The sequence below is a fragment of the Lolium rigidum genome, chromosome 7 (genome assembly GCF_022539505.1).
Source record: "Lolium rigidum isolate FL_2022 chromosome 7, APGP_CSIRO_Lrig_0.1, whole genome shotgun sequence".
Lineage (NCBI taxonomy): Eukaryota > Viridiplantae > Streptophyta > Magnoliopsida > Poales > Poaceae > Lolium > Lolium rigidum.
The window spans coordinates 243,722,247-243,749,106 of record NC_061514.1 but is presented as its reverse complement, the minus strand read 5'-3'; the positions used below and the strand labels follow the sequence as shown (position 1 = coordinate 243,749,106).

General features: G+C 43.6%; 4 protein-coding genes across 4 annotated transcripts; 3 read left to right on the top strand and 1 right to left on the bottom strand.

Moving 5' to 3' along the window:
* Positions 1-279: 279 nt before the first annotated feature.
* LOC124674768 (protein FLX-like 1) lies at positions 280-7,077 on the top strand. Its single transcript, XM_047210824.1, has 5 exons — positions 280-794; positions 3,008-3,240; positions 6,159-6,322; positions 6,618-6,694; positions 6,789-7,077. The coding sequence occupies exons 1-5, from the start codon at positions 315-317 to the stop codon at positions 6,882-6,884; spliced, it is 1,050 nt and encodes a 349-aa protein (XP_047066780.1). The 5' UTR covers positions 280-314; the 3' UTR covers positions 6,885-7,077.
* A 588-nt stretch (positions 7,078-7,665) lies between these two features.
* Positions 7,666-9,250, top strand: LOC124676575 (protein LURP-one-related 7-like). Its single transcript, XM_047212618.1, has 3 exons — positions 7,666-8,132; positions 8,683-8,895; positions 8,979-9,250. Exons 1-3 carry the CDS (start codon positions 7,896-7,898, stop codon positions 9,102-9,104), a joined length of 576 nt encoding a protein of 191 aa, XP_047068574.1. The 5' UTR covers positions 7,666-7,895; the 3' UTR covers positions 9,105-9,250.
* A 1,584-nt stretch (positions 9,251-10,834) lies between these two features.
* On the bottom strand, positions 10,835-15,902 carry LOC124675022 (SH3 domain-containing protein 3-like). Its single transcript, XM_047211083.1, has 10 exons — positions 15,729-15,902; positions 14,420-14,542; positions 14,107-14,176; positions 13,226-13,374; positions 12,289-12,390; positions 12,002-12,199; positions 11,846-11,908; positions 11,681-11,770; positions 11,526-11,600; positions 10,835-11,238 (listed from the first exon to the last, which is right to left on the bottom strand). The coding sequence occupies exons 1-10, from the start codon at positions 15,786-15,788 to the stop codon at positions 11,122-11,124; spliced, it is 1,047 nt and encodes a 348-aa protein (XP_047067039.1). The 5' UTR covers positions 15,789-15,902; the 3' UTR covers positions 10,835-11,121.
* A 172-nt stretch (positions 15,903-16,074) lies between these two features.
* LOC124675385 (mitotic checkpoint serine/threonine-protein kinase BUB1-like) lies at positions 16,075-25,655 on the top strand. Its single transcript, XM_047211459.1, has 14 exons — positions 16,075-16,211; positions 16,982-17,141; positions 17,232-17,389; positions 17,480-17,573; positions 19,599-19,709; positions 19,790-19,877; positions 20,095-20,198; positions 20,279-20,350; positions 20,462-20,551; positions 20,706-20,863; positions 24,761-24,815; positions 24,900-25,034; positions 25,126-25,247; positions 25,359-25,655. The coding sequence occupies exons 1-14, from the start codon at positions 16,090-16,092 to the stop codon at positions 25,546-25,548; spliced, it is 1,659 nt and encodes a 552-aa protein (XP_047067415.1). The 5' UTR covers positions 16,075-16,089; the 3' UTR covers positions 25,549-25,655.
* Positions 25,656-26,860: the final 1,205 nt, after the last annotated feature.

Sequence of the window (26,860 nt, the reverse complement as noted above, 5' to 3'; positions counted from 1 at the left end):
TCCTCAACCTCAATATAATACGGAGTAGTAAATATTAGCTAGCTAGCTGAGACCTAGGTTCGTGCTCAGTCAAGTTTTACACCATTTGATTTGCTTTGTGATTCGTGCTAGTCATGAGTTACAACTAAAATTTGTTAACATCAGACTGAGAATATCGACTGAGAAATAGTGACTCCCTTATCACTATTAAGGTAGTACTGTAGCTCTAAATATGCGGGCGTAGTTGGAATATAATTTACTCGTTGTTAGGTGCAAAGTATCTGTTCGTCGGAGTCCCTTGTACCACCCAGTCGTTAGGGTTCCGGCGACTCCGGATGGACGGTCGTCACCGTAACCCGCTGCCCTCCTCCTTCTCCCGAGGCGGCGGCGGCGGCGGGAACCACCCGCACCCTCCTCCGCTTCATCACCCCCACGCCCACCTCCCGCCTCACCACCTCGACGAATTCCGGGAGCCGCCGCGCCTGCCCCCGCACCACCTCGATGACTTCCGAGACCCGCGCCGCCTGCCCCCTGGCCACCCCGACAACTTCCGCGAGCATCCTCCGCTCCCGCGCCACCACTTCGAGGGCCACGGTGGCGCCCCCCTGCCCCCCGCCTCGCACATGGCCGCCGCGCTGGAGGAGCGCATCGGCGTGGAGATCGAGGAGGCGCACGTTCTGCTCGAGCAGAACCAGCGCCTCGCTGCCACGCACGTCGCGCTAGTGCAGGAGGTCTCCGCCGTGCGGCACGACCTTGGCCACACTGCTCGCGCCGTCGGCGCTGCCCAGCAAGAGGGAGATCTCCGTATTCGTGAGGTGCCCTCCAGTGCGCTGAATGAATCTACTCTCTGTGTATTGCAAATTCGGTGCAAATATACTCATCCCTTCTTAAAGCAAACTGCAACATTTAACCCATACAGTCCTAAATTCATCCAGGAGTTGTAGATTCTGGGATATGTTCGACTTTCTAAACCAATAATTTATGATGCATACAAGGTCTATTTGTAACTGCCATACAAATCTTTTAACTTAACATCGCTTATTTTCTTTTCTACTATAGTTCTCTGCCATGTGTTAATTTTACATAGGGGAAATATAGGTGTATTGGACAAGCTTCAACAAGTTTGAAAGCTGGCACCTGTTTGTTCTTTAGAATGCCTGTCGTGTGGGAATGACACAAACATGCGCGGGAGCCAGTATTATACAAATTTGGCTTCCTGCATCAGTGTCTGCTGCAGATAAGAGAAAAGATAACAGCATTGATTATGAAGAAGCCCGCTTCATTTTTCTTATAGGATTGGACAGAAGCGAGGGAAGTCACTTTCGGTCCTCATTTTCTTTCTCTTGGTAGTCTAGGGTTAGTCTCCTCCTTTATCCACCTCACATTCTTCCCATCCTCCTTTCTGTTACCGATGCTCGGATCTTGGGGGCACCAGTGTTATCTGTAATGATAGCAGGAGGTATGCGAGAAACCATTGATGTAGAATCCTAGGTTTGTATTTCTCTCGTGTGGGATGTAAAGTTGGCCTGGCCAGTTTTGTAGATGGGACAAGCTTTTCTTGTGTCCTAGGGTTCCCGGGTTTGAATCAGCCTCCTTGCATAATAAAAAGCAAGGGAAAGGCTGCCTAGAAATACCTTCCCCAGACCCAACAATGTGTGGGAGCTTTCAGCGCTGGGGTCCTTCTCACAAGTACATGAACAATGGAGTCAAGGCAGGGATGGAGAAAAATAATGGTTGAGGATTTGGATGGGAGGATGGGGATGAGAGATAATGGGAACTGTGAGAACACGGGTAGCTAGCTACATATGCCAGGTCTTTTTAGGCTGTAACGGCCACACCCCCCGTACCCCACATCCATTAGGTGCCACGTTAGCACATATTTTTGTCTACAAACGGCAAGAGTGTCACTTCGCCCATGCAAATGTAATATACAGGCCTACAATAGATTACGCTCTTCTACTTCCTCTGTCCATAAAAGGATGTCTTAGATTTGTCTAAATTTAGACGTATCTATACACTAAACAGTGTCTACATACATCCATCTTTAGCTAAATCTAAGACATTCTTTTATGGACAGAGGGAGTATATTTATTTGGGCCGTTATCTAAGCATTTCTCAGTTGGTGGGGGTGCGTGCGCACCAACCTGCCCCACAGGGTTCGATTCCTGTTGGGTGGAATCATTCAACAGACTGCCTGGTGTCTTGGTCATTCTTCTTCAAATATGTCACTAGGTTCTATTGCCTGATTGGTTGAATTTATTTTAATACTTGAGCTACTTCCCTCGCAGTTTGTGGGTTAGTGTGCCAATAGCAGAAATGTTGAATTCCAGTCTTGCTGTACCACATATCTAAGTGATAACGTGATATTTGGATGCAACGTAACTGCTGCCTCTGCCTCCATAGAGATCCGAAAGCCTCCTGTGCACGAACTCTTTGTCCATAAGTAAGAGATTTATGAGCACGAGATTTTGCTTATTCAACTTGAACTTTGTAATATTTGTTGTGTAACCTTTTAGCTTGAAGCATTATACTACATGGATACTTCTTATTTGAAATTTTACGTTCACTCGTTTCTAATGTTTTCTCAATCCCACTGTTGAATTTCAAACTGCTCTATCCATTACATATAGCTCACTTACAAAACTAACCCAGGTTTTTTACTTGCTTACAATTTGTACATTTTGCATGGCATATTATACTTCTGCATCAGTTACTGGTTTGAAACTGTGTAACCTGCAGTACTATTTTTTTATTCTTTGTTCTCAAGATACCCCATTATATGCCAGTGTTTTTAAATATAGCCCAACTTTGGACATTATTACTCCCTGTGATCCAAATTAATTGACTCAAGTTTGTCGTATCTAGACGTGTTTGTTGACTGGATACATCTATGTCTAGATAAAATTGAGTCAATTAATATGAATTGGAGGGAGTATTAAATTCGCTTCTCTTTATTGTAATATGCCTGAATGAGTTTATTAGGTTATTTTTGTCGTATAAAATTAACTTGCCGTTCTTCGTGTTATAGGCCTATGAGAGGTTAATGAAAATGGAAACAGAGCTCCGAGCAGTAGAGGAGATGAGAGCGGAGGTTGCGCATGTTCGTATGGACATTCAACAGCTGGATGCAGCAAGGCAGGAACTCATGGGCCAGATCCAGGGATACACACAAGATTTGGCTCGTTCAGCAGTGGAGTTGCAGCAGGTGGCTGCAGTGAAAGCTGAGATGCAAGAACTCAGGCATGAAACACAGCATTTAAGGTCGGCCCTATTAATCTTGCATGTACTCTTTCTGTTTGAAGCGGGGGATTCTTAGCTGTCATTGAGAAATATGGTATAAGTAACAAAATAGAATGCCAAAATTGGCTTTGAAAAATGCAAAGGGGTACTATATCGAACGATAGTATAGTAGGTTTTCTGAAACTATGGATAGAGTGTATATCAAACATGTGGACTTTTGATTATCAACAGTATATCTTTATTATTTAAGAGTGTCAATTTTAATTATACACCGTTACACTATATTGAATAGGTTAGAGAATAAAGAAGAGGAAATGTTGAGAATAAAGAAAAGGAGCTAGTAAATATTTCATTCATTGAAATCCATGTGCCGGAATCTTAGTTTACTTTTTTTTTATCTCTCCTTGTTTTGGGTTTCCTTATGTTTCCGTTTGGTTTCATATCTTGCCTACCCCAACTTGCTTTGGCTAAAGGCTTGATGATGATGATAATGGAAAACATAAATAAGATAAATCCATGTTAAATATTGCACTGGGAAAACTAAGTGAAACCTCAGCTACCACAAAATACCACTTCTTGCCTAATATCTGCTTGGATTGTAAAAGCACATCCTGCAAAGGTATACCTGAAATTAATTTATGAAAACTCAATATATAGTATCATGTTTAAATTGCCGGTAAATGCATCAGGTATTTATTGGACAAAAATCAGGCATCACGATCCACCATATATAGATTGTAAATAGAAGACGTGAAGGATTGTAGCCATATAAGCTAGCTTGGGCTAGCACCGTAGTAGGAGATGGTCTATTGCAAATATATAGAGATGATATCTGCTGCAGTACATTCAGTTAACCGTACTTGTAAGTGATGCCTATCTGGAAAAGGAAATAAGTAATGCTATTATAATTTAATTTGGTTGGATCAGCAGTGATGGCCTGCCTCCAAACAACACATGAATAACAGCACAATTTTACAGAAATCTAGTTATCCGAACATATATCAAACCTGATTGAGAAAATAGAGCTGGTCAGATCAGTGTGAGAGGACTGGCTTAGGGCTTGTTCCAGAAATTCTTACCATCACCCACTGTGCAGTTTGGACTTTGCATGAACAGGAACAACAGCGTATCCCTGTAGCTCGTAGTTGCTGTAAAAAAATAATCAGTGTTCTTTTCCAGATAGGCATCAATCCAATAGCAATTAGGTGCAGACGAAAGTTTGATCACTTCCTCGAATTAATTCTAAGCACCTGTAATCCGGTATATGAAAAAAATCGAACGGGCAGAGCAAAATTCCATGCTAATATCGATCGGGCAGAGATACCGGAGTGAGGATACCTAATAAACTAGGAAGGTGTACCCATCGAGTGATGTGGATTTGCCAAATAGGTGGTGACAACGGTCATGGTGATTGTTCTGGCGTCGTGTCGTCGAACATGCATAGTACCAACATGAGATGGGAGTCGATGATAGGTAATTTAAATCACACTGATTTTCCGTAAAAAACACGTGGAATGATCCAGAATTTACAATAATGGTAGAAGCCGATCAGCTCCAAGAGTTGTGGCTCGGTTGACTTGTCGTTAAGGCGCCACCATGCTGCAACGAAGCTGGTGCTTTCTCTGTCCCAAAATAGGAACGAAATACCCTTTCATACGCATAGACGCCATTTTATTCTCTGCTGATGCCCGCCAGCGGCCCGGCCATGCCCCAAAGTCACCGTTGTCATGGTAGCAAGAGCTCTCTGTATTGCAGCACGGAAAACTGAAACCTAAGCCACAGCTGAGCCTTGACGGGAGAGACGATGGGTCGAGGATGCACTGCTGCTACTTGAAGCGCTGCTGGGAAGCTGCATGGGCACCGCTGGGAATTAACATCCATGTTCATCGACAATAAATACAGGAGTCCAAGAATCAGGGGATAGAGAGAAATTACGATGCTGGAGCAGTACGGGCGTGGGGCCTCATTGTCAACATATGACTATGACTTCTTGCGCGAGTGTTGGTTTGTTGTACACCGCTGGAAGCCATTAACTAATCTACATCGCTGATTTGCAATCCAATGTTCAGGATAATTAGGATGACGTGGCTGCACCAGGAATGAGCTTGCAAACATTAAATGCATCTTAGTGGGGATGAACTTTATGGATATTATAGATTTTTGAAACAAGGTATTCATAACTTAGCAAAGTTTTCCTCCACCGTCTCAGCACTAACAAGGAAACATTCTCTTGGTCCTGTAGTGGTATAACCTCTTTATATGGTGTGATGAAAGTATACCTGCAATTTGAATGAAGTTGGATCCACCCCCAAACTTGTGGAAGTCAAATTAACCCCCTGGGCTAACCCCGAACTTTAAATACTGGACCACTAACCCACTTTAGTAGTTTCAAAGGTGGTTTTGCCATGGTGGATATGAGTTGGCATCTCTGCTAGAAAAAGGCCGCACTAGCCAAATTTCTCTACCCCCACCCTATTGAGCACACACGTCTATGGCAGCTGGGAGGCTCCGCCCACGACCTACGTGGTCCCTGAATTACCTCTACTTGGATGTTTCAAGCCGACCTGTCAGTCACATTATGTCCACTGGCAAAAACTGCCTCCAAAACCACCCGGCGGCGAAGTGCTATGTTATCAGAAGTCCAGGTTGACGAATAACCAGCTTTGTTTTTATGGGGGTTAGATGGATAAAATGGGTTTATTCAGTTCAAACTGAAACCTCCGATCCAGATTACTTGCCACTAAAATGGATGTATCTACAATTAAGATGTGTCTAGATACATCTATATTAGTGTCAAGTAATATGAATCGGAGGTAGTAATATATTAGATGAACTCAGTTGCATCTTAAATGACTCTGAAGTAACCGAGAGAAAGGTGAAGTTACAAGAAAACCTTTGTTGTATTTTGCAAACTTACATACTTATGAATTGACTTGCAGATCTGGTATCGAGCTTGAGAAGAAAGGATATGCAGAGAGTTATGAGCAGGGACAAGAGATGCAGAAGAAATTGGTTTCAGTTGCTTCTGAAGTGGAGAAACTACGTGCCGAGGTTGCTAATGCCGAGAAGAGGTCACGAGCTGCTGTGTCTGCAGGAAATCAAGGTTTGTTTTCCCATTACATTGCTTTGGCTCCAGATAGTAGTTCTCATCTGTACCGCTAGGGGGCGGGGTATTATTAACAATAGAACTAGCTCTGTATTAAGATGATTTAAATTGGACACACTAAATAAATTTCTTTCTGTGGCCAAAATACTTGATAAACTACCGTCCTGTGCTATCCATAGTTGTAAAATTTTGGGCTATTCAGTTAGGGGCTGAATAAATGAGGCTAACCATATAGGTCAATTTGTGTGTACGTCAAATGTGGATTATACTTCATGGCGCACTCATCCTGCAGGTTATGTTGGAAGCTATGGAAATCCTACTGCCAATTACCCTGTAAATCCTTACAATGCTGGATACAACATGAATCAAGTATGTCTTCTGTTTTATTTTTGAAGAAGCCATGTTCACATACTCTTTTGTATCGTTATATCAAGCTGCTTCTGAAAGCACATATTTGTTCCAGGCAAACGCTGCTGATTCTGGTTCCCAGTATGGAGCTGCTCCAACACACAGTTCCTGGGGCGTCTACGACATGCAAAGAGCTCCGGGACGGAGATGAATGCCGGCATTATATTTTTTCCTGGTCCTCTTAGTGAAATACAAAACATTGGTTTCTGGCACAACCTATGTGTAATGTTGATGTATTATCTGTCAGATATGAATGGTATATTTGTTGGCCCTAATCTTAGTTATATACAAACAAGTGTAGCACATGTTAAATTAATAAACTTTTAATAATGCTATTAGGATAATGCAGAATTGCAGTTTGTGCGCACATTTGCCTTTTCAATTGCAGTTGTCATTACTTTGTTTAGAAACATCGTCTCCCAGGTGTCGCCATTACTTTTGATCTGACGTAGTACTAGACTAGGCATAGAACAAGAATCCGGGTGATGATTTGACCCATCGTCTTTTTGAGTAATGACACTCAAATGCAACATTTGCAGTTCAGTTTGTGGAAATAAAGTCTATAGGCCTTACATTTCCAACTGGAGGGAGTATCACTTACAAACGATTTACGGTCTTACTACATACCAAACGATCGATTGGTCGATTCATGATCGAACTTTACCTCTACATAGTACATATACTTAATTAGACAATTAGTACTACCATGTACAGACTATAAAGCATTACTTCTTACAAACAATACAATATGATGTTCTATGACAAATCGAAGAAGATTAAAGATGTTTTTCACGCAAACACCTCACTAGTTCTTCTAAAGCTGTGTTGTTTGTATTTTACCATTTGTTCGTCGACAGAGGTGCTAAAAGGCATCTGATTCCGCTGAAAGAATAATAATCAGCCATCGCCGTCAGCTGGTTTGTTCGGCTCCGCTAAACACAAGAACCCAAATACTAACTTGCAACCACTCTCCAGCAATTTTTCAGCATCCTCTTCCCCTTCCTCTTCCCTTCTTCGCTTCTTCCACTCTCCTTGAATCCGTCGCCTTTCCTTCCTACCGCAGCCGACCGGCCAGCAGCACCTCCGTCTCCCCTCAGACCTGTACCTTCTCCCCAAGAAACACCTTGCTTGCTCTTCACTTGGTATTTGCTTCTTTGATTCCATGGACCAGACAGAAGCCGCAGTCGCCGCTGTCCCGCCGCCGGTGCCCACGGCGGCCCCCGTCGTGCCGGTCGATCTCACGGTCGTCAAGAAACGCCTCGGTGGCGGCGGCGACATGGCGGTGCACGACTCATCTGGCAGCCTCGCGTTCCGCGTCACGGCGGCGGACGCTGGTGGCAGAGGCAGGGCGCTCCTCGACGCCTCCGGCAGCACCCTGGTCACCGCGAGGAGCATCGAGGTGATGATTCCAGCTTGGGAATTTGGTTTGAGTTATTCCGAAACATCATGAATACAGTTAACCTGGCTTCTTAATTTGGTCAATTCTGGGCTCGGTTAGAAAAAAAAGGGTATCTAATTAGGCTGCGTGTTTTCGGTACAATTATGCTATATTAGGCAATACACTGTAATTCTAATGAAATAGAGTATGTTGCTTCAGTACATTCTCCTCACTTGATTCTTCTTAACTCTACTCTATTGCTGTAAGACAGAATACAAACACTTTTGATAGCACTCATACCTGATAGTAATAAACTTAAATAGACAGGTGCCAGGCAAAAAACAATAGGCATACTAGAAATGTGCTACAACAGGCCATCCATGCATGCAGCAATGTTGATGTGCAATACTTCACATATGTTTATGGATTGCACTTTGATCGAGCTCTTTGAAGACCAAACACGATGCTCCCATTTGTAATGCTCCCGTTAATAATTCTTCATACGTCTCACGTGGGTTACGCATAATGCATATTGTAAACCATGTCACTAAGTGGCATAACTATTTTCTAGGGTGTGTGGCAAGCATTCAGAGGAGTTAGTTCGGAACAGAAAGACGCCATTTTTTCTGCAAAGGTAATGTCCGCTTCTTCGAAGCGAAAGGAGGTACATGTCCTTGTACCACCGAGAAGCTCGTTCGAAGATCCGAAACCAAGCTATATACTCGTAGGAAATCCATTTCAAAGAGCATGCACAGTTATAAACGGCAACTCCATTGTTGCTCAGGTAATACTGAAACTTTCCTGTTGTCTAGTGTACAAGTAGATTTGTTGGACTGTCTCTGAAACGATCAATCACTTTTTGCGCAGGCAAATCTCCCGTACAAATTAAACAAGCCCGTCTATTCAAGACGCAAGTTTAGAGTGACCATTTACCCAGGAAATGATAACATTTTGATCATGGCAATGATTATGACCTTCCTTGTACAAAAATAACAGAAATGATGAGTCACACGTTGCTTTCAGAAAATTCCGAGGACGATGTAGCTCCTCCTTCTCCCACTGACCAATTGCTCTTACTGAACGGACTGATCTTGTAAATATTTCTTTGTTGTTCAGATTATTTTCTTGGTTGGTTCTTATATTGCTAGTTCAGATTTAATGAACATAGCCTCACTGGCTAAGTGGTTACGGAAATTGGAGAGTGATGAAACAATCTGGCAGAGAGTTGTCCTCAATAAATATGTGAAATCACAGTGCTTTGCTGGGATTAAACATAAACCTGGAGACTCCAATTTTAGTCTGTATTAATGGGTATTGAACACCTCTTTTACCCTCATTGTAAAAGAAATGTGGGGGAATGGACAAAAAACTAGATTCTGGCAGGATTGTATCATAGATTATATAGCATCTGCTTTGACAAGGGCATTTGTGTGGCAGATGCTTTTGTCAGGGGATGGGGAGGATTTCAATATAGAAGAATGTTTTGGGGTGGCCCTCTTGACCTGTGGAACAGTATAATAACAACTTGTTGCATGCACTCATTAAGTGCGAGCATGCACGGAGATTCTGGGAGGAAGCTCAGTTCTGGATGAAGTTTGTGCAACCAAATTTTCATCCTCATACCTGGCCGCGGGACATAACTAGTGATGCAAGGTTTTCTCATTCGGATCGAGCCAATATAATTACTGTAATGTGGGCGATCTGGAATCCTCGAAATAGTTGGACACATGATAAGGGGAGTTTTGATCCTGTTCAGTCAGTGAAAATGGCCAAAGAAGCTCTCGCTGTCATTCAAATCCCGAAGAAAGATGCAGTGATCTTACCAGGCTACGGATGGCGACCACCAGACGGCGATAAGATCAAGATTAATATAGATGGTGGCCTGTCGATGGAAGCTCGCAAGGGAGGAGCAGGGGTGTTGCACGTTCATCTTCGACTTACCTTGGAGCGTGGAGTAAACCTCATCCGGGTATCACTGATCCTCTTATCGCCGAAGCTTTAGCACTACAAGATGGTGTTATTTTTGCCAAGCTGCGAGGTTATCCTGATGTGGTGATGGACACTGACTGTGTGGAAATGTTGATCTCTAGAACACTCGTCATGATTGTCGTTCGATCGTGGCACCAGTTTTACAAGAAGTTGGAGAGCTAGTTGGTAGCTTTAAATTTTTTTCTTATTCAGCATATCCCTAGGTCGGCTAATATTTCGGCTCATCTTTGTGCTAAATTAGCTTGCACTCTGATGGTGACTAATACTACGTAGCTGGCTAGATTGTATTCCAGACTTTCTGGTGGTCAGCCTCCAAGCTGATCATTCAGGTTCTGTTTCAGCTGAATAAAACTCTCCGAATTCCCTGCAAAAAAAAAAGAACTTGTTTGGAGATTATTCTGAACGATCAAGATGAAAAAATTAGATGGACGCATTCCAGTCAGTTCCATGTGTAGGAAGCTGGTGATGCAACATACAGTACTAACTTTCCTCGTAAATATGTGTGGAATGTAAAGGTTCCTTTGAAGATCTCTGGCCACTAAAGATAACCTTTTGAGAAGAGGATGAAAGGGGAGAAACAATGGCAATTTTGTGGGAGAGATGTATTGATCTTCTCTTTCCAGCCCAGGTTCGTGTATTAGGCAGTGCTGGCCCAGGCCTCGGAAGGCCCGTTCACAGCAAGAAGCAAAACTAATCAATCAAGTACTCACAAAGCCTCAAAAGTATTTGTCAAGATTCAAATGTATCTACGGACTAAAACGCCTAGACAAATCAGCGTCGATTAATTTGGAAGAAAGGAAAGTACTTCAGTAGCATATTAGCAAAATATTCTGCTAGTATACTAGCAAAATACTGGAGTAGTAACTTACATTCGAAATGAATCAGCCCACATGCAACTGGCGCTCTGAGCCAGTGTGGAAGGTACATGATATACAACTAGAGATATACAACAACTCCCAAGTGCGCAGAAAACGCAGAGACCTCGGTGCAGCCAAAATAGCCAACTGCACTGATCAGCAGCTTATGCTTGCGGAAAGACTTTATTTGGCGGGATATTCTCCCGCCTCTCGACATAGCCGGCCGGAAACCACCCTGCCTTCCCTCTGCATTCGCCCTCGGCCCAACCGTTCGGAGCAATCTGGTGCAGGCACGGAAAAGAGCAAGAAGTTAGGTAGTGAATTCTGGCTTCGGTGCTACTGCCCTAGACAAGCCAACAGTTCAAGTTTCTTTCGGTTGGACAGATTGATCCATCCCTAATTTGCTTTCTCCCTCCTGTATCAACAAAGATCCTCACGACAACCCAAGAGTCAGTCACAAAGTTAGCGCCACATGGGAACAAAGTTTTTATTAATGCTTCCGCAGGGCAGCTATTATAATCATGTGATAACTTTGCCTGACAAAAAGAATGATTATCAGCACACTGACCTGACGAACAACAACATAATCACCAACGATTAAGCTCAGCTCCTTTTCCGTGGTACCATTGAAGTTATGCACTGCCTGCAGCAACAAAAAGGAAGGGCTGATAAATACGGAATTATGAGGTGCTGGTTCTGTGCTGTCAGTTGCTCATATTTCACCTCAGCAAGGAAGTACTGGGCCTTCTCGGCACGCTTATGGGAGGGAATAATAGGAGGTGCAGATTCTCTCTTTTGCTTCTCGGATGACATCTATGAAGAACAATAAATAATGGTTAGAACCACAAGATATGACAGCTTAACATAATAAGCTGGGAGAAACTCTACCTCAGCTTCAACATCATCAAGTATAGACGCTAGCCTCAAATAGAACAACTTCTCTGCTTCTACCTTCAACAGGGTGAGTGACCAAGTATAAGAGAAAATTAAATCGAACGAACCAATGCAAATAGATGAGCCATAGCTAGAGGAAAATAATCTTACCATGCCAACCAGGCGCTGAAGAGTTACCCTCTTTTGCTGAGATTCAACAGCAGCAAGCGCAGCAACAGCCTCCTTTCCTAACACAGCCATGGTTGCTTTGAGCTCTATCATTCTAGATTCGGAGTGTTGAAGTTTTGTAGTGTTCTCGGCAGTTGGAGCTTCTCTTACTCGTGCCTTCCTTCTAGCAATTTCAGCAGACTGTTGGCCAAACAGAACAGGGTAAAGTACTGTATTATGCATAGCAATACTAATTCTGGACATGCTGCAAGGAACAAGATGCTACATACAAGGATCTCAGCTTCCTGTCTCATCCGGCTATAACGCTGTGCAAGGCCACGAGCATCTTCCAGGGGAACACACGCAGCCATCGCCTTCAATGGATCTATGGTCTGAAATGCCAAATACTTATAAATTAGATCAAAGCACCTTACAACAGTATGCCCATTAACTCTTATATTTCTAACTATATTTTCAAAACTTGTTGTGAAAGGTATAAGATGCTGCGAACATGGGACGAACAGTTGTGCACTGTGTAAGAGACACCAATACCATTTGGTTTAAGTGCACACACATGTTTGCATTTACAGGATGAAACTTTAGATAGCTCATCTAAAAAGTATTTTCATTAATTCAGATAAGCTGGGCTATTGTTCAGATCTCGGGTGGCACCATTTCCAATGTACATTACATCTATATATGGATGGAATCTTATGGAGTTTTATCATAAAGAAATAAATCTCAGAAGATGGAAAACCAGGGTTGAGCCAGAAATTTTATCTGCAGTTTCAGCATTTCATATTTCACGAGGGTTTATTGTTCTGCTGCATTGGAGGGCTCAATCAGATCTCTATGCAAAATCTGAGGGACTTAAATACACCTGTTTCAATATTTCAGCCAAGTTGCAGGGCTATATGTATATCTGCATTATTTTGGTGCAATACAACAGAAGCCACAGTTCATATGTTATACCCAGAGATATACTGACACCTGGCAATTGGAGAGACGAAACTATCTACTAAGCATTTAAGCCATACAAGTAAGAACTAGGAAGGATGGTAAAACATATCATATACTATTCACTAAGAGAAACTACCGATTGACAACATGTTATACAGGGCAAGTAGAAAGTAGAAACACATATTGCTGCTGATGCCTAATGCTATAAAAAGCCAAAATATTTCATCTGCATGGAAAATTATCTCAAAACACGGTAGATAGATTTACCTGAGAACATAAAGTTCTATTGAAATCTTCATACTCTTTCTCAACATTTCTCAAAGCACCCCCATAGAGTGATGCAGCTTTTGTAAGGGCTTCATCATCACCGATATTTTCACCTCCATATCTAAAGCAGTCCTCAGAAAATTTTGTTCCTGTGATCAAATGAAAGAAAAGGTGCACGTGCATCACCCACCAGATGTTGAATTTCGAGAATAGGATAAACAAGGAGTGTTACTGTAAGAAAATATGACCCACTAATAGTTTTTTACCATCATGCTGTCAGCAAGCGAAAGGTAACAGACACAAGTTTAAAGTTTTTTTGGTCAAATGAAATGCATTACTTAGCCTTTAATTCTGCAAGTGGAGAGAGCAGTCTCAAAAGACCCTTCATAATAGTTGCTAGCAACAGCAACCTAAAATCTGCGGCGAGCACTCTCATGCCAGCAAGAGACATGCCAATGTAGTCACTACACTAAGGAACCTTTCTTTAAAGAGCAGCATCGTTATAGGATGGGCTAGTCCTTTATCGGGCACCTTGATGATTCGTGGCAGGAACAAATTCCACGTTCTTCTATTGGCATTTTGGCCATGTGAAATGACATGATGGTGGATCGTGTCATTCCATTCCTCAACACCAAACAAGAAGGTACCTTTAAGAGTTAGGATCTGATGAATTTACAATCATCCTATACGCAACACATCATATATTCTGGAGGGCAGAACATTCTTCCTTCTAATCCACATTAATGGTACATTACAAACGCAATGAAAACTCAGAATCTTAATTCTCCTTTTTGTATTAAGAACCCCTTTCTCCTATTCTGAAAGAGAACTAAAGGATGACATAGTAAACCAACAAAGCATGGAGGACAAGAACTACATACCCACTTCAACATGCTTGCTTCCAATAGACACCAAGCCTTCAGCTGTTCGAACTATGTCCTTTTGAAAATCCTGTTGGGTTATATGCATAGGATAAGCTTACAAACTGACAAACTCAACAAAGCATGTAATGCATCAATGCAGTTGAGCGATAAGTTTCCCTAACTATCAACTTAAAAAAAGACGATCTAGTGAACTGAATGTAAGTTGAGAATGGTGGCCCGTTCTGCATAGAAACGATAGCAAATATGTGATTGCAATTTTAAATTTTGGCTTTCTGCCATGCATGATATGCTTCTATGTACCCTTTCTTACCCTTCCAGAACGAGTAGAACTGTACAATTTCTCAAGCCGTTGATGTTGCTGTAATTCAACTTCATCAATGACAACAGAATCTGAACGCTCGAAACCAGTACCACTAAATTGCTTTATCACAGCCTGAAAATTTAAATACATAAAATGTAAGCAAAGAAAGAATTAATCTAAGGCAGAGCACCTGCAGCCCTGGCAGAAACAAAAAAAGGAATGTAGTTTAGGGACAACAAAATAATCCTACAAGTGAAATTATCTGTCAAATAAATTGCCTTTTCGTTAAAAAAAATCTCTTCTCAAATTGAAGTTTTCGCGTATTATGTTTGCACTAGGACAGTTGTTGCCTCAACTGGATGATGTACACAAAAGAAGTAAACAACACAAACTCACATCGTAGACCATCATTACAGAAATGAAGTTCTTAGGCTCATTTACCAGAAAATTAAAAGAAAATGCTAATATGGTTATATCAATGCATGCTTTATGCTTCTTGTAAATAGCTTATGATGGGGTTAAAATGGAAACTCTGCATATGCCAAGAGGAATGCAAACAAAAAAAAACATCACACTGTAATCTGCATATCCAACGGAATATGCCGGAACAAGAACCTTTTGTCTTGATGTCATGACAGACAAGATAGCTCTCAGAATGCACTAAAATAGCAAATACTAAATTCAACCATGGAGAGACATTTTATGACATAAAAAATACAGTAACCAACCTAGGAATACATCTCAATGAATTGGCACCTTTCCTAAAAATGGCTACACAAATCTTGTTAGAGGATTCTACATGCATTTATGGAATATAAGCATATACATTGGCCATTTCCAGCACAATTTGATCTCCCAAAGTCCTCATATGGTTGGACAAGCAGAAGAAGCTAAAACTTAAAGAACTTTTCTTGAAGCAAGTAATAATGAACTTTCTCTTCCATCAAATCTATTTACAAAATACCAGCATTTCGGCTTCACAGTTCACACTGCAGCACGAGCAGTCTATAATGTAAATCACTAACAGTTTAGCATGCGATAAAATCAGGAAACTAAACCCTAAGAAGAGAAATTTCGCGGTGGGCTACGAGATCCAAGAACCAGCAAGGATAGCCCGTGGTGGTTCCCAGAACCTGCCGCAAGCGACCTTTCCTCATTTCCATGGCGGCTTCCACGCACAGCGCATCAAATCATGCCAAAGCGAAATCTCGCCCCATTTGTTGAGTTCCAAGGAAATTACTGGTTACGCCTGGAGGCCTGGACCAAAGACTAAACAGAAGAGAGAGACAGGAATAATGAGATCTGGGACCGTCCGAACCTGCTGCTGCTTGGCGACCTGCTCCTTGAACTTGTTGGCCTGCTTCCTGAACGCCTCCATCCCTGCTCTGCTTCCCGAATTCGATCTTGACCGTTTGACCAGAGCACTGAGACTGAGAAACCAGGGGCATATTGGACTTTTACCGCAGCTGGCAGCAACGAATGGGCTCGGCCCACGCGAGCCCATTTCAGGCCCGTATTTCTGAAGCCTCGCGTGCCTGTCCGAGCTCTCACAGACAGAATTCAAAAACTTTTCCCCATTCTCCTCTCTCTCCACACGCTCGGTCCGCAGCGGAGCTCGTCGCCATCTCGCCTCCGGCGGTTGCTATAGGGATCCAGAAGCTTCAGCCCCGCCGCCGAGGATGGTTATGATCGAGCGGACGCCGGGAGGGGCGGCCGCCCTCTCCAGTCCGCTCGGGAGGTCCACTCCTAGGGTTTCGCGGGAGGGGTCGCCGCCCTCCGACCCCATCCTCCCTTACCTCAGGTACCACCGGATTGCCCCTTGAGATACACCTTCACGCCTGCAACTATTGCTTCCACCTAGACCTAATTTATCAGATTTTCGTGCAATTTCGACTCAGTTCTGTCCGTGTGTGTCTCTGTGTGTTTGAGCTTACCACTCTTTTATGTAAGGGAGATGTGCTTCTAGTGCGCCTCTTCGTTGCTTACTAAGTGCATACGGTTACTGCGTCTAACTTAGTTCGTCCCACTCCACCTCTATGATTCTCTATATACTAGTTGCTACTTGCTAACCTCTAACTATGGGTCAAGTGGGGTTGAGCTCTTGCTAAGTTAGGCTAACATAGTCGTTGGATCTAAAACAAGAGGCCAAGAACATGTACTGTAATGAAACACGGTGGACTTTGTACTGTAGCTAAACCACTGTGGAGCAGCGCTGGCCGTAACGACTATGTTAGCCTAACTTAGCAAGAGCTAAGTTAGAGGAGCTCGTTCCCCTACCCACCCCCTGAACTTTTGGAGATTATTTTCTGGCATTATGATTATGCACAAAAATCCCAGGAAAATTATGAGTGTAGTATATTACTCAATCTCACACAAAAATAGGAGGACACACAAATAGGATGTAACACAAACAAAAGGAACAAGTGCCAACAAATATATATGAATATAAAATTAATAGATTCTTCCCCTTTTTCTTTCTCCCAAACAGAAAAAAACATATCAAATGAAACTTTACAGATCTACCATCTATGTGTGCCATTTGCTTAGATCCGATTCTCTCCTCATTATCAGGTCTATCAGCAAGGCCATGCAGGAGCTCAGGACAAACCCAGAGTTTTGTCAAGCTGCGATTGAGCAGTTAAAGGTTTACGTTACGGAATGCATTGACAAGTATGGGGACGATTACCAGTACTCCACTGATCCCCGCCTTCTGAAGATCTGGATCCTTTATGTAACTCCGTTGCTTTTTAAATGTCAATTCTGGTTTTACCCATCTGGATTCTTTTGCTTTAATCAGTTTCTGTGGTTTGTGCAATTTTAGGCGGATGCAATTTGTGATTTCGACAAGGTGTATAAGCAGTTGGAGGAGAAAAGGTTGTTTTTGGAGCATGCACTGCTCTACGAAGCATATGCACTGTTTTTATTTGCTAAGGGCAGAGTGCTGGAGGCTGATAAGGTGTATGGAATTGGCATTGCCAGGTTAGAGTTGAAAATAATTTTCCTTCATATGCATCTACAACCTTATGTTGCTGTGTTGATATGATGACCTATGGTCTGTTGCTTAACCAGAAAAGCTGAGCCCATCGATCATTTGAAGAAGATGCATATTGAATTTTTGAAACAATTGGAGAGTGCTGTAGAAGAATCCAATGATGATGCACAGGTATGAAAACACCCACTGAATTGACATATTGCTGTGTGTGGATACATTGAGCATGCACTTTCTAATTTTCATATTGCTGCACATGAGTTCTTTTGTAGGAATCGAATATCAGGGCCTTGCAATAGATCAATGCTATGCATTACATTAGTAGCATCATTAAGAAAAAAATGCATCAGAGGTTTTTCTTACCGAGTTGCGTGCTAGTTCATCCAATGTAAAAGTAACAAATTGAAGGATTAGCAGTAACATCCAGGATCTGGTGGGTTCTGTTCAACAACCCAAGGACTTTCCTCACATTTTTGTTCCTGCCACTCGACAACTAGGAAGAAACGAACCTCGTATTTAACTGCAATATTATATGCAGTATTTTGTTACTGTGTTCTAGACTTGTAGTATTTGAGATATATAACTTTTATGAACCATAGGTGTGGGCCCCTCTGTTCTTTATGAGTACAAGACGCAAGAAACTCTATTGATATTCGTCCCCTGTAGTATTTGAGATATAATCACCAGGTTGACTGATTTGTCTGATCACTGAATTTTCACTACTGTTCAGCATCCATATGCTGGAAACACTGGTTTCTACCTAGACAAGTTTATAATTACATTTAAAAAAAAAATACTGTCCTTGCCTTAATGTCACATAACTTATATCGAGTTCTTTGCAGTGTCGAGTTCATACGAACCTTTGGAGTTGCTTGCTGCAGTGAATAACTTATATCGAGTTCTTTGCAGTGACGAGTTCATACGAACCATTACTACATAACAGAGATAAATGCAGTACACTAACTCTTTTCTTTATTATGTGAATTAGCTACTGGTCATCAGTAATTCAAAATGCTTTATTTCGTGAACATATTATGGTATAGTTATAGGTGTGCTTCAGCATAGTTTAAGCTTTAGAAGCTTATAGTTCCTAGCAATGTTAACTAAAACTAGTGTCGGGGTGGAATATTGCTTTTTCTTGCGAGTTGGGCTTAACTCTTAACTTAAGCTCCCTTCTGTAGGGAATTTCGAACCAACTAGTGCTGTTCTGGGGTTTATAAATACAACTACTTATTTTGTTGGGTTAACTCAAAATGTTCTAAGGATTATTTGATAAGTTTGCCTATGGGGCTTATAAGATATAAGTCCAGTCACCAGTGGGCTAGCTTTCTGGACAAGCCTAAGATAACTCAAATTAGCCATCTATGTCATTTGTATCTTCCAATCATCATCACAGACAAGCACATAAAGGCTTCTTTTACTGTTCCTTTTTTTGTCATCATGTGGTTGTTTTTCCACAAAATGGTCACTTGGCTAGTAAAATGTTAGGACTTGAATATGATATGTATGTTTCAGTGCTTGCCATTTGTCTCCTTCCAGCTTGTTTAATTTACTTCGGCCATGTATCCCTTTGTCGCTTGATACTTGATAGTTCAAACAGTATAACTTGGAGACTAACACATTGATATGTATGTTTTATTGGTTGCCCAATGCTGGGCTTACATCCTTACCATATATTTCCACTTAGATCAATGATAATTAGCTCAAAGTTTGTATTAAATCTTAATGAAACAAGTTCTATCCTGTCATTTATGTATACACCTGATTTAAGATTTTAGGAAAAACATTTTAAAATGATTATCCTGGTTATTATGTTGTGGGTCGAGAGATACTTTTGGTTCAGATAAGCATAGTTCAGAATGACACCACTTCTTTTGGTTCTATCTGTTCATGTGTTCAATGTAGTATTAGAAGTAAACTGATATGTTCAGAGAAAAAAGGTTTTAGTATATGGTAGGAGAGCTTTCGCATAGCTTTACTAGACCGAGCATTTTTATCATGTGAGTTGCAAAAGTATATTTCTCCATAAGGCAGTGAAGTGATTTGTGGAACACATTGTTGTCCTGTTTAACTTACACATCCTCTAAATTAAATTGTCATCACTGTCCAATATTTTACATCATCATTTCGTGCATTGTTCACTTAATCTAATGCCTATCATCCCAGAGGATAATCAATTGGTGTTTGGTCTTGTCTTAGCCCAAACCGTCTAAAATACAAAAGGAGCGTAATGTGGTCGATCCATGGTCTGAGTCTACTATGGACAGTTTAATGACGAAAATTAATGGTGGTGGCCTCAAGAAGTTCACTGTAAGTTAAATTAGTGGGTATGGTTCTCTTGAGTTTTTCTTTGCTCTCATCTTTGTGTGCTACATTCAAATCCTTCACAGGGCTATTATAAGAGCAGCAAGGTCTACTCAGGAAAGGTGCCCTTAACTTCCTCGCTGAATGCTGTAAAAAACAAATTCATCGAGTTAGGTATAAACTTTAGTTATATTGTCTTACATCCTTGCTTTATGTTGTTGTACATTCTGAATCAGTGTCCTAGTTTGGCTACTTGATTTTCAACACTCGCAGGCTGCAAGGAGTCATAATTTTCTCACTGAAATATGCCTTTGTTTTGTGATTTAAACGATCTGATACCTATCATTGATATCACAAAGTTTAATTATTTCATAACTTTTGTTGCACCAAGGTGGCAGGAAGTATCAGATCAAAGGCTTTTGTGGTACTGGTGCTTTTGCTAAATTATACAAAGCTAGTATTGATGGCAACTCGGAAGAAACAGTTGCCTTGAAGGTGAAAGATGTCTCCATTATAAAAATAAAACCTGGCTTTTGCGTTTGATTCTGATGTTAAATTTTACTCCTTGCATGCAGGTTCAAAAGCCTGCATTTCCTTGGGAATTTTACATGTACCGCCAGCTTGATTTGAGGATATCTGATATTCAGGTTAACTTTCTGTTCTTAGAATCAGCCTCTAAAAAATAATTTCTGTTTAGGAACACCATAGCGTTCATAGTTGTAAAGTTACTCATATTTCATTTTTTTTTTTGTTTCCAGAGACCAAGCTATGGCTATGCACATGAAGTGCATGTATTTGCTGATGTCAGTTTGTTGGTTTGTGATTACCTGCCATATGGAACTCTTCTGGTAATTGCTTCATATTATTATCAAGAAGTTCAGTGAAAACATGATATAGAGAAACAGCTTTTGTTTGTCAGGATAATATATGTTGTTGATCAGACGTAACTGTAGATATTCCATGTTTCTAAATGTGATAACAGACAATACGAACCTCTGGCAGGATGCTATAAATTCCAACTTAGTTGTTGGTCACCAAATGGATGAAGTTCTGTGCATATATTACACTATAGAGATGCTGCACATGCTTGAAACTCTGCACAGTGTTGGCATAATCCACGGCGATTTCAAACCTGACAATATGCTTGTCTGCTACCCAAGGTAACTAACCAACTTACCAGCCTGGAGGAGCTACCTCCCTCCATATCTGGCTTTTCTAGACGAAATATAGGCAAAACAGGAAAACAATCTAGCATCACTGAATTTAGCATTGTATCGACAGATACTCCTCTTTATAATGCACTTAGCTGTTCTTCTTCCTGCATTTGCGCAACCTTTTCTTTGTGCTATATCTGTGCTCCATAGTAAGTTGGTAACTTTTCAGTAATAGTAAGCCTAGCAAACTTGCGAATGCTCAAATATGAAGCCCTCAAAGGAACATTCTATTTCTATAAGTCGGTGTCTTACTACTCCCTCCCTTAAGAAATACAACTTGTATTTTACTTGAATACGATCCGCAATTGTAATATCTAGAAAGAGAATGTTTTTTTTTGAAATGAAGACAAAAGCTTTGCCTTATCCATTAATTAAGAATAAAGCTCCTAGTTAATTACAGGGAAATCGCGCGAAAACCGGAACACACAGGGCCAATTCCACCCAAACAACAACACAACAGGGCCACACCCACTCTCCGCCGACGATACATCAGAGACCACAAAAGGACGCCAACCACACAAACACAACCAACGGTGACCCGCTCCACCAAACTAGCTGATCTCCCACTGTTGTCAGAGAGAAGAAGCTGCACCTGCTATGGGAGGAGCAGACGCGGGACGCTCCCACAAAGGTGAATAAGCTTGCATCAACAAGATCATGCGCCAGAAGTGGTGCCCAACACGCCAATGAACAACATCGAGAGCCACCTCATCGCCCACATGACACAAGGTTGAGCACCCTCAAAGTTGACGAACAACTGAAGTAACCGCTCTGATTTTCTGTTGCTCCGCCACGCCCTGCGCGGTCAATCAAGACCACCACCTTCTGGGGCCATCGCCCTGACATACCGCTGCTCGCTTTTGAGCTGCAATGCTGCCTGAACAGACAACCCCCGTGACCCAAACTACACAGAGCACCTGGTCCAGACCACGGCCATCACACCAACTCATCCGGGGCCGCCTCCCCGACATAAATGTCCGACTGCCCCCTCTAGGATGCATCGACTGAGCCGACCATACCGCCGCACAAGTGGCACAACATTGCCACACAAACCATGATGAGCCGCCTCGCGAGTCCACGCCTCCACGGCAAGATCCCTCACAACACCTTTGGCAGCGAGGGCGCCCACCGGCACCGCGACGATGGCCAGCGGTAGCGGCGGCCAAGGGTGGCCCGAGCTTGGGGAGCCCTGGCGGCGGCTACGGCGCCGGGGCGACGCGGGGGTCGAGTCTGAGAAGGGAAAACTAATGAAATTATTTTCGCAGAGTCAATCTATGCATGTTTTATATTACCTGTTAAAGTTTCAATCAGACAATCTACCCGCCCGCTGCACCAGCTTGGAACCCCGTGAGTCCTTCTCAAACTTGACCTGGCGCGCGCATTCGACTCACTGTTGTGGCCATTCCTCTTTGAGGTGCTACGGCGTTACGGGTTCACTGAGAGGTTCCTAGGCTGGCTTGCCATCCTACTTTCCTCGGCAAGCACAAGAGTGCTGCTGAACGGTGACCCTGGGCCGCCAATCTGGCATCGACGAGGGCTGCGTCAAGGTGACCCGTTATCGCCGAAACTGTTCGTGCTCGCTGTGGATGTGCTTGGCAGATTGATCAAGCGTGCCGTCGACAGCGGCATCCTGCAACAGCTGCACCCAAGGCGCACAATTCCTTCCGCCTCACTGTACACGGACGACGTCATCTTGTTCTGCCACCCCTCGATCGAGGACGCCATGGCGGTCAAAGGGATCCTGGAGGTGTTTGGGCAAAGTTCTGGGCTTGCCGTCAATTATGCCAAAAGCTCTGCTACCTTGATATGCTGCGTCAATGTCAACACCACGGCGACTATCCAGCTCTTGGGCTGCCAGGTGGCTGAGTTCCCCTCTCCTATCTGGGCATCCCTCTCACGATCAGGAGACCGACCGCAGCCCAGCTGCAACCGCTCGTCGATAAGATGGCTGGGAAGCTACCTTGCTGGAAATCCAGGATCATGCAGAAACCAGGCAGACTTGCCTTGGCGAAGTCGGTTCTTGGGGCAATTCCTCTGCACCAGCTGCTCGTGCTCACGCCACCGAAGACGATCTTGAAGATGGAGAAAATCGAGCGAGGCTTCCTCTGGGAGGGACGTGCCGCTGCCAATGGCGGCAGCTGCCACGTGAATTGGAGGCGCGTGTGCTGGCCAACCTCCCTTGGTGGCCTCGGCATCCAGGACCTCGAGCGCAATGGGCTGGTGCTGCGCTTGCGGTGGCAATGGCTTAGCAGAACCGACAGAAACAGGGGCATGGATTGGTCTTGACCTCAAATTTTCGGCCGAGGAAAAAGACCTCTTCTTCGCATCCACTACAATGGCTCTCGGCAACAGCCAATCTGTCAAATTATGGGAGGATCGCTGGATCAACGGCTGGTATGTGCGCGAACTCGCACCACAACTGTACGCGGTACGCCTGCGTCCCTAAACGGCGACGCAATGATTTGTACGGTTGCTGAAGGCCTTGATGCCCACCACTGGGCCAGAGACATCCATGGCACCCTCGGTGTTCATGAGGTGGGGCAGCACATCCACCTTTGGCAGGCGATCGAGCACACACAGCAATGCGCCTCACGACGAGAACAGCCTGGTCGACTGGTGGCATACGGCCAAGCAGAACACTCCCAAGGCGATGCAAAAAGGACTGGCATCCGCGACGATGTTGGTGCCCTGGATGTTCTGGAAACAGCGCAATGCCTGTGTCTTCGAAGGAGAGGTGCCTTCCGTCTGTGACCTCTGTGCCAAGATCAAAGAAGACACAAGATCATGGGCCACGGCAGGAGCAAAGGGGCTCAGGGATGTTTTGCCTACAACCTGGGATGTTCATTGATTTCAGTTTCTGTAACATTCCTTCGGTGTAAACCTCTTAGGAGGCGTGTAACAACTCTATCTTTTCAATGAAATGAAACGCAAAGATTCCTTTGCGTTTTCTAGAAAGAAAAAAAACTGCATGATGCATCCTGGGATGACTTAACATTTCTCAACGGAGGTAGTATGTATTTTTGGACTGATCATGTTTTTGTGGGTAAAGGTAGGACTATTGGAAAGCAGGTTTACCCTAACCAGTTAAACTCGTTGCAGTACAAAAGTTTGCACCGGCTAACCACCTGCAGTGCAAATTAGTGCAAATTACTATAGGCGTCTAATTTCCAGTTTTAAGACAGTTTGTACAAACCGTTTGTCGACATCCCTAGTGATGGTGTGACTTTCCTGTACATGTTTCATTCGAAGCTTCGCAAATACCTCTAAACTGGTTATAACTAGGTCAGGTATTATACATTGCAGTTAAGAACATAAGTTTTGATGGAAAATATTTGAAGTGGTTGGTCATAAAAGCAAGCATGGAGGTTGATAGGAGGTCCATTCGTTGGCCCCATATGTTGGGTTTGGTGGGCGCAAAGATCTTGGATGATTTCCTGCTCTTTTTATTACTCATGAATGGTAACTGGAATCTGTATGATCACGCTCCATGCTTCTGCTGAGATGTTGATGTTCTGATCTTTTGTCGTTCTTCTTGTTGAGCATTTGTTTCTATTAATTCTGCTTTGGTTATGAAGCGATCCATAAGAAAATGGTAGTGCTGAAGCAGGCTCTTCTATTAATAATAAGAATCTCATCTGTGTCAAGACTCACCTGGCAAAAAATATTCCGGATAGTCCATTCATGCATGCTCTTTTAATAAAGTAAACATAACATGTATTGCCCCCTGTTCCTCAACTTGTTTTTCCAAAATTCCCAGTTCAGTTTGTAGCACTTGTCAACTCCTTCAGTTTGATATCAATTGCCCGCTCACCTATGTGCTTGTTTCCTTTGTGGTCTGTACAGCGAAGAAATCACAGATGATACCTTCAGAAGCGAAACGAGAACTGTGCGGAGTCAGGTCAGCATATGAAGTTTTAACATGCTAGGTAGCTTCATTAGAGGTATTGGGGGATTTCTGATGCCTATGAAACATCCGTTCCAGGGTATTTGTCTTGTTGACTGGGGCCGGGGCATTGATCTAAATCTATTCCCAGCCGGCACGGAGTTCCTTGGTGATTGTCGAACGTCAGGGTTCAGCTGTATCGAGATGCAAGAGGACAGAACCTGGACGTATCAGGTCTGTACCCTTCAAAGTTACTACTGAAATCATGTTAGCCATCACTGAAGGCAACTATCTGATGCATCGACTTTGGTTTGGTCTCTCGCAGGTCGACACTTTCGGTCTGTGCGTCATTGCACACATGATGCTACACGGGGTAGCCTTGAGCATCGAGAAGGTGAAAAGGGCTGATGGAAGCTACATGTACAAGCCAAAATCGCCGCTCAAAAGGTTTCGGTCATCTTGAATTACTTTCATTCTGCATATGGCTGCCTATAATCGCACTGAACAAAGCTTGGGATGATGATCAAGACGCATGATCCGTAACTGCTCCCGTAGCAGGTACTGGAACGTTGAGCTGTGGAAGAACCTCTTTGCCACGCTGCTCAACACGCCGTCCAGCGGGAGCGACGTGGCCCTTCTGAGGAGCCTCCGGAGATCGTTCCAGGAGTACATGTGCAGCAACTGGCAGCTGGTCGCGAAGCTGAACCAACTGCTGGCGAAGCAGAAGGCCTCCCTGTGCTCATCCTGAGGTGTGCATTCCGTGGCCAAGATATTTATGTACCTGTATGTGTTTACCTTGCCGCATCTCGTGGCCACAGTGTCATCTGAAAATGAGAATACACACCCGCGTCATAATCTTCAGCTGTCATGAAACATCTATCCCGTCGCACTCAGGGTGTGTCCCGGTGAGAAGCAATAATTACTGTCGTCGATAGGCGCGCGTACGTACAGGTTGTCCGTTTCCGTAGGACAAGCGAGATCAGACGGAACGGATGAGTGGTTGCTGTCGCGAACCAACGGCGGCCAAAGTCAAAGGGTCTGGGGTTTTAGATAGGGGGAAGCAGTAATGGCGCCCGTGACCCGTCTTGGGCTAGGCTGTGATGGGGGCTACGGCTGGCCGGCATTCTTGGACATGTCACGTTTGTGCTAGGACCATCAGCAGCAACGATCAGCCAACGGTATTGTCACTTTCGTCCTGTGGTGATCGCGCAGGGCCGAGGGCATCGCATGTGTCCTCGCCATCGTCCGTCTAGGCGATATGCACTTGAAGAGGCATAGAGCCTCTCGAACGCTGTGTTTGTGTGTTGCTAGTAGCGTAACGCCAAGCGGTCAGTGTGTGTACTCGTCGCGTTCACGTCGATGTCACCGATCGATCTCTCGGATCGAGACGGAGGGGGAGATCGAGTGAGATGTGCAAGTATGTCGGGTCGACCTCTACTTATTGGACGGGTTGTGTGGTGTGGCTCCATCGGCGCAGTTTTGGTGACAAGTCATTCTTACGCTACGCACTCGCATAATGTCTGGACGGGCATGCATGCATGATCTCAGTGCCTGGTCCCCTGCTAGTGCTAGCTGCCCACGGCGCATCAGAATATCCTGGGTTTGTCAGGTCGAGGGCCTGGATTATGGGCAGGGATCTGTCTTGGGTCTTCCCCTGTCGTTGCTCTGTGACTGGCAGCTTGGTTGTGGGCTCCTCGCAAGAAAAAATAGTTTGGTCGTCGTTGTCAGGGCTGAAATAAGGAGCAGACCCTCTTGGACCGCTTCTGCCATACCTATACTGCAACATATTATTCTTCATAAACACTTTGCAGAGCAAAGTTTTTGTAATTTTTACACCTGATCAAAACGATAGGTTCCTGTCTATTAATAATCATCAACAACAATGCAAAGAGCACCTGGTTTATCGAGTGAAGACAGATCAAATTAGCTATGTTTGAAAAACTCCTCTAATTTTCTTGTTGTTACGCCGCTCTCTAGTCTTGCCCATCCCGCCGCTGTGTGCACGACCATCTAGGAGAGCAGACCTCCGAAATCCCATTAGTTGAGATTCTGCCTGGAAA

Bases quoted from the DNA above. Each gene is read 5' to 3' on its own strand.
- LOC124674768 (XM_047210824.1), top strand. From the start codon at position 315: ATGGACGGTCGTCACCGTAACCCGCTGCCCTCCTCCTTCTCCCGAGGC. The intron at 3,241-6,158 runs GTCGGCCCTATT...ATTGACTTGCAG, and splicing joins CATGAAACACAGCATTTAAG to ATCTGGTATCGAGCTTGAGA. The intron at 6,323-6,617 runs GTTTGTTTTCCC...CTCATCCTGCAG, and splicing joins TGTGTCTGCAGGAAATCAAG to GTTATGTTGGAAGCTATGGA.
- LOC124676575 (XM_047212618.1), top strand. From the start codon at position 7,896: ATGGACCAGACAGAAGCCGCAGTCGCCGCTGTCCCGCCGCCGGTGCCC. The intron at 8,133-8,682 runs GTGATGATTCCA...ACTATTTTCTAG, and splicing joins TCACCGCGAGGAGCATCGAG to GGTGTGTGGCAAGCATTCAG. The intron at 8,896-8,978 runs GTAATACTGAAA...CTTTTTGCGCAG, and splicing joins GCAACTCCATTGTTGCTCAG to GCAAATCTCCCGTACAAATT.
- LOC124675022 (XM_047211083.1), bottom strand. From the start codon at position 15,788: ATGGAGGCGTTCAGGAAGCAGGCCAACAAGTTCAAGGAGCAGGTCGCC. The intron at 14,543-15,728 runs GTTCGGACGGTC...TTAAATTTTCAG, and splicing joins AGGTCGCCAAGCAGCAGCAG to GCTGTGATAAAGCAATTTAG. The intron at 14,177-14,419 runs GTAAGAAAGGGT...ATAACCCAACAG, and splicing joins GTTCTACTCGTTCTGGAAGG to GATTTTCAAAAGGACATAGT.
- LOC124675385 (XM_047211459.1), top strand. From the start codon at position 16,090: ATGGTTATGATCGAGCGGACGCCGGGAGGGGCGGCCGCCCTCTCCAGT. The intron at 19,878-20,094 runs GTATAAACTTTA...TGTTGCACCAAG, and splicing joins AAACAAATTCATCGAGTTAG to GTGGCAGGAAGTATCAGATC. The intron at 20,199-20,278 runs GTGAAAGATGTC...CCTTGCATGCAG, and splicing joins AAGAAACAGTTGCCTTGAAG to GTTCAAAAGCCTGCATTTCC.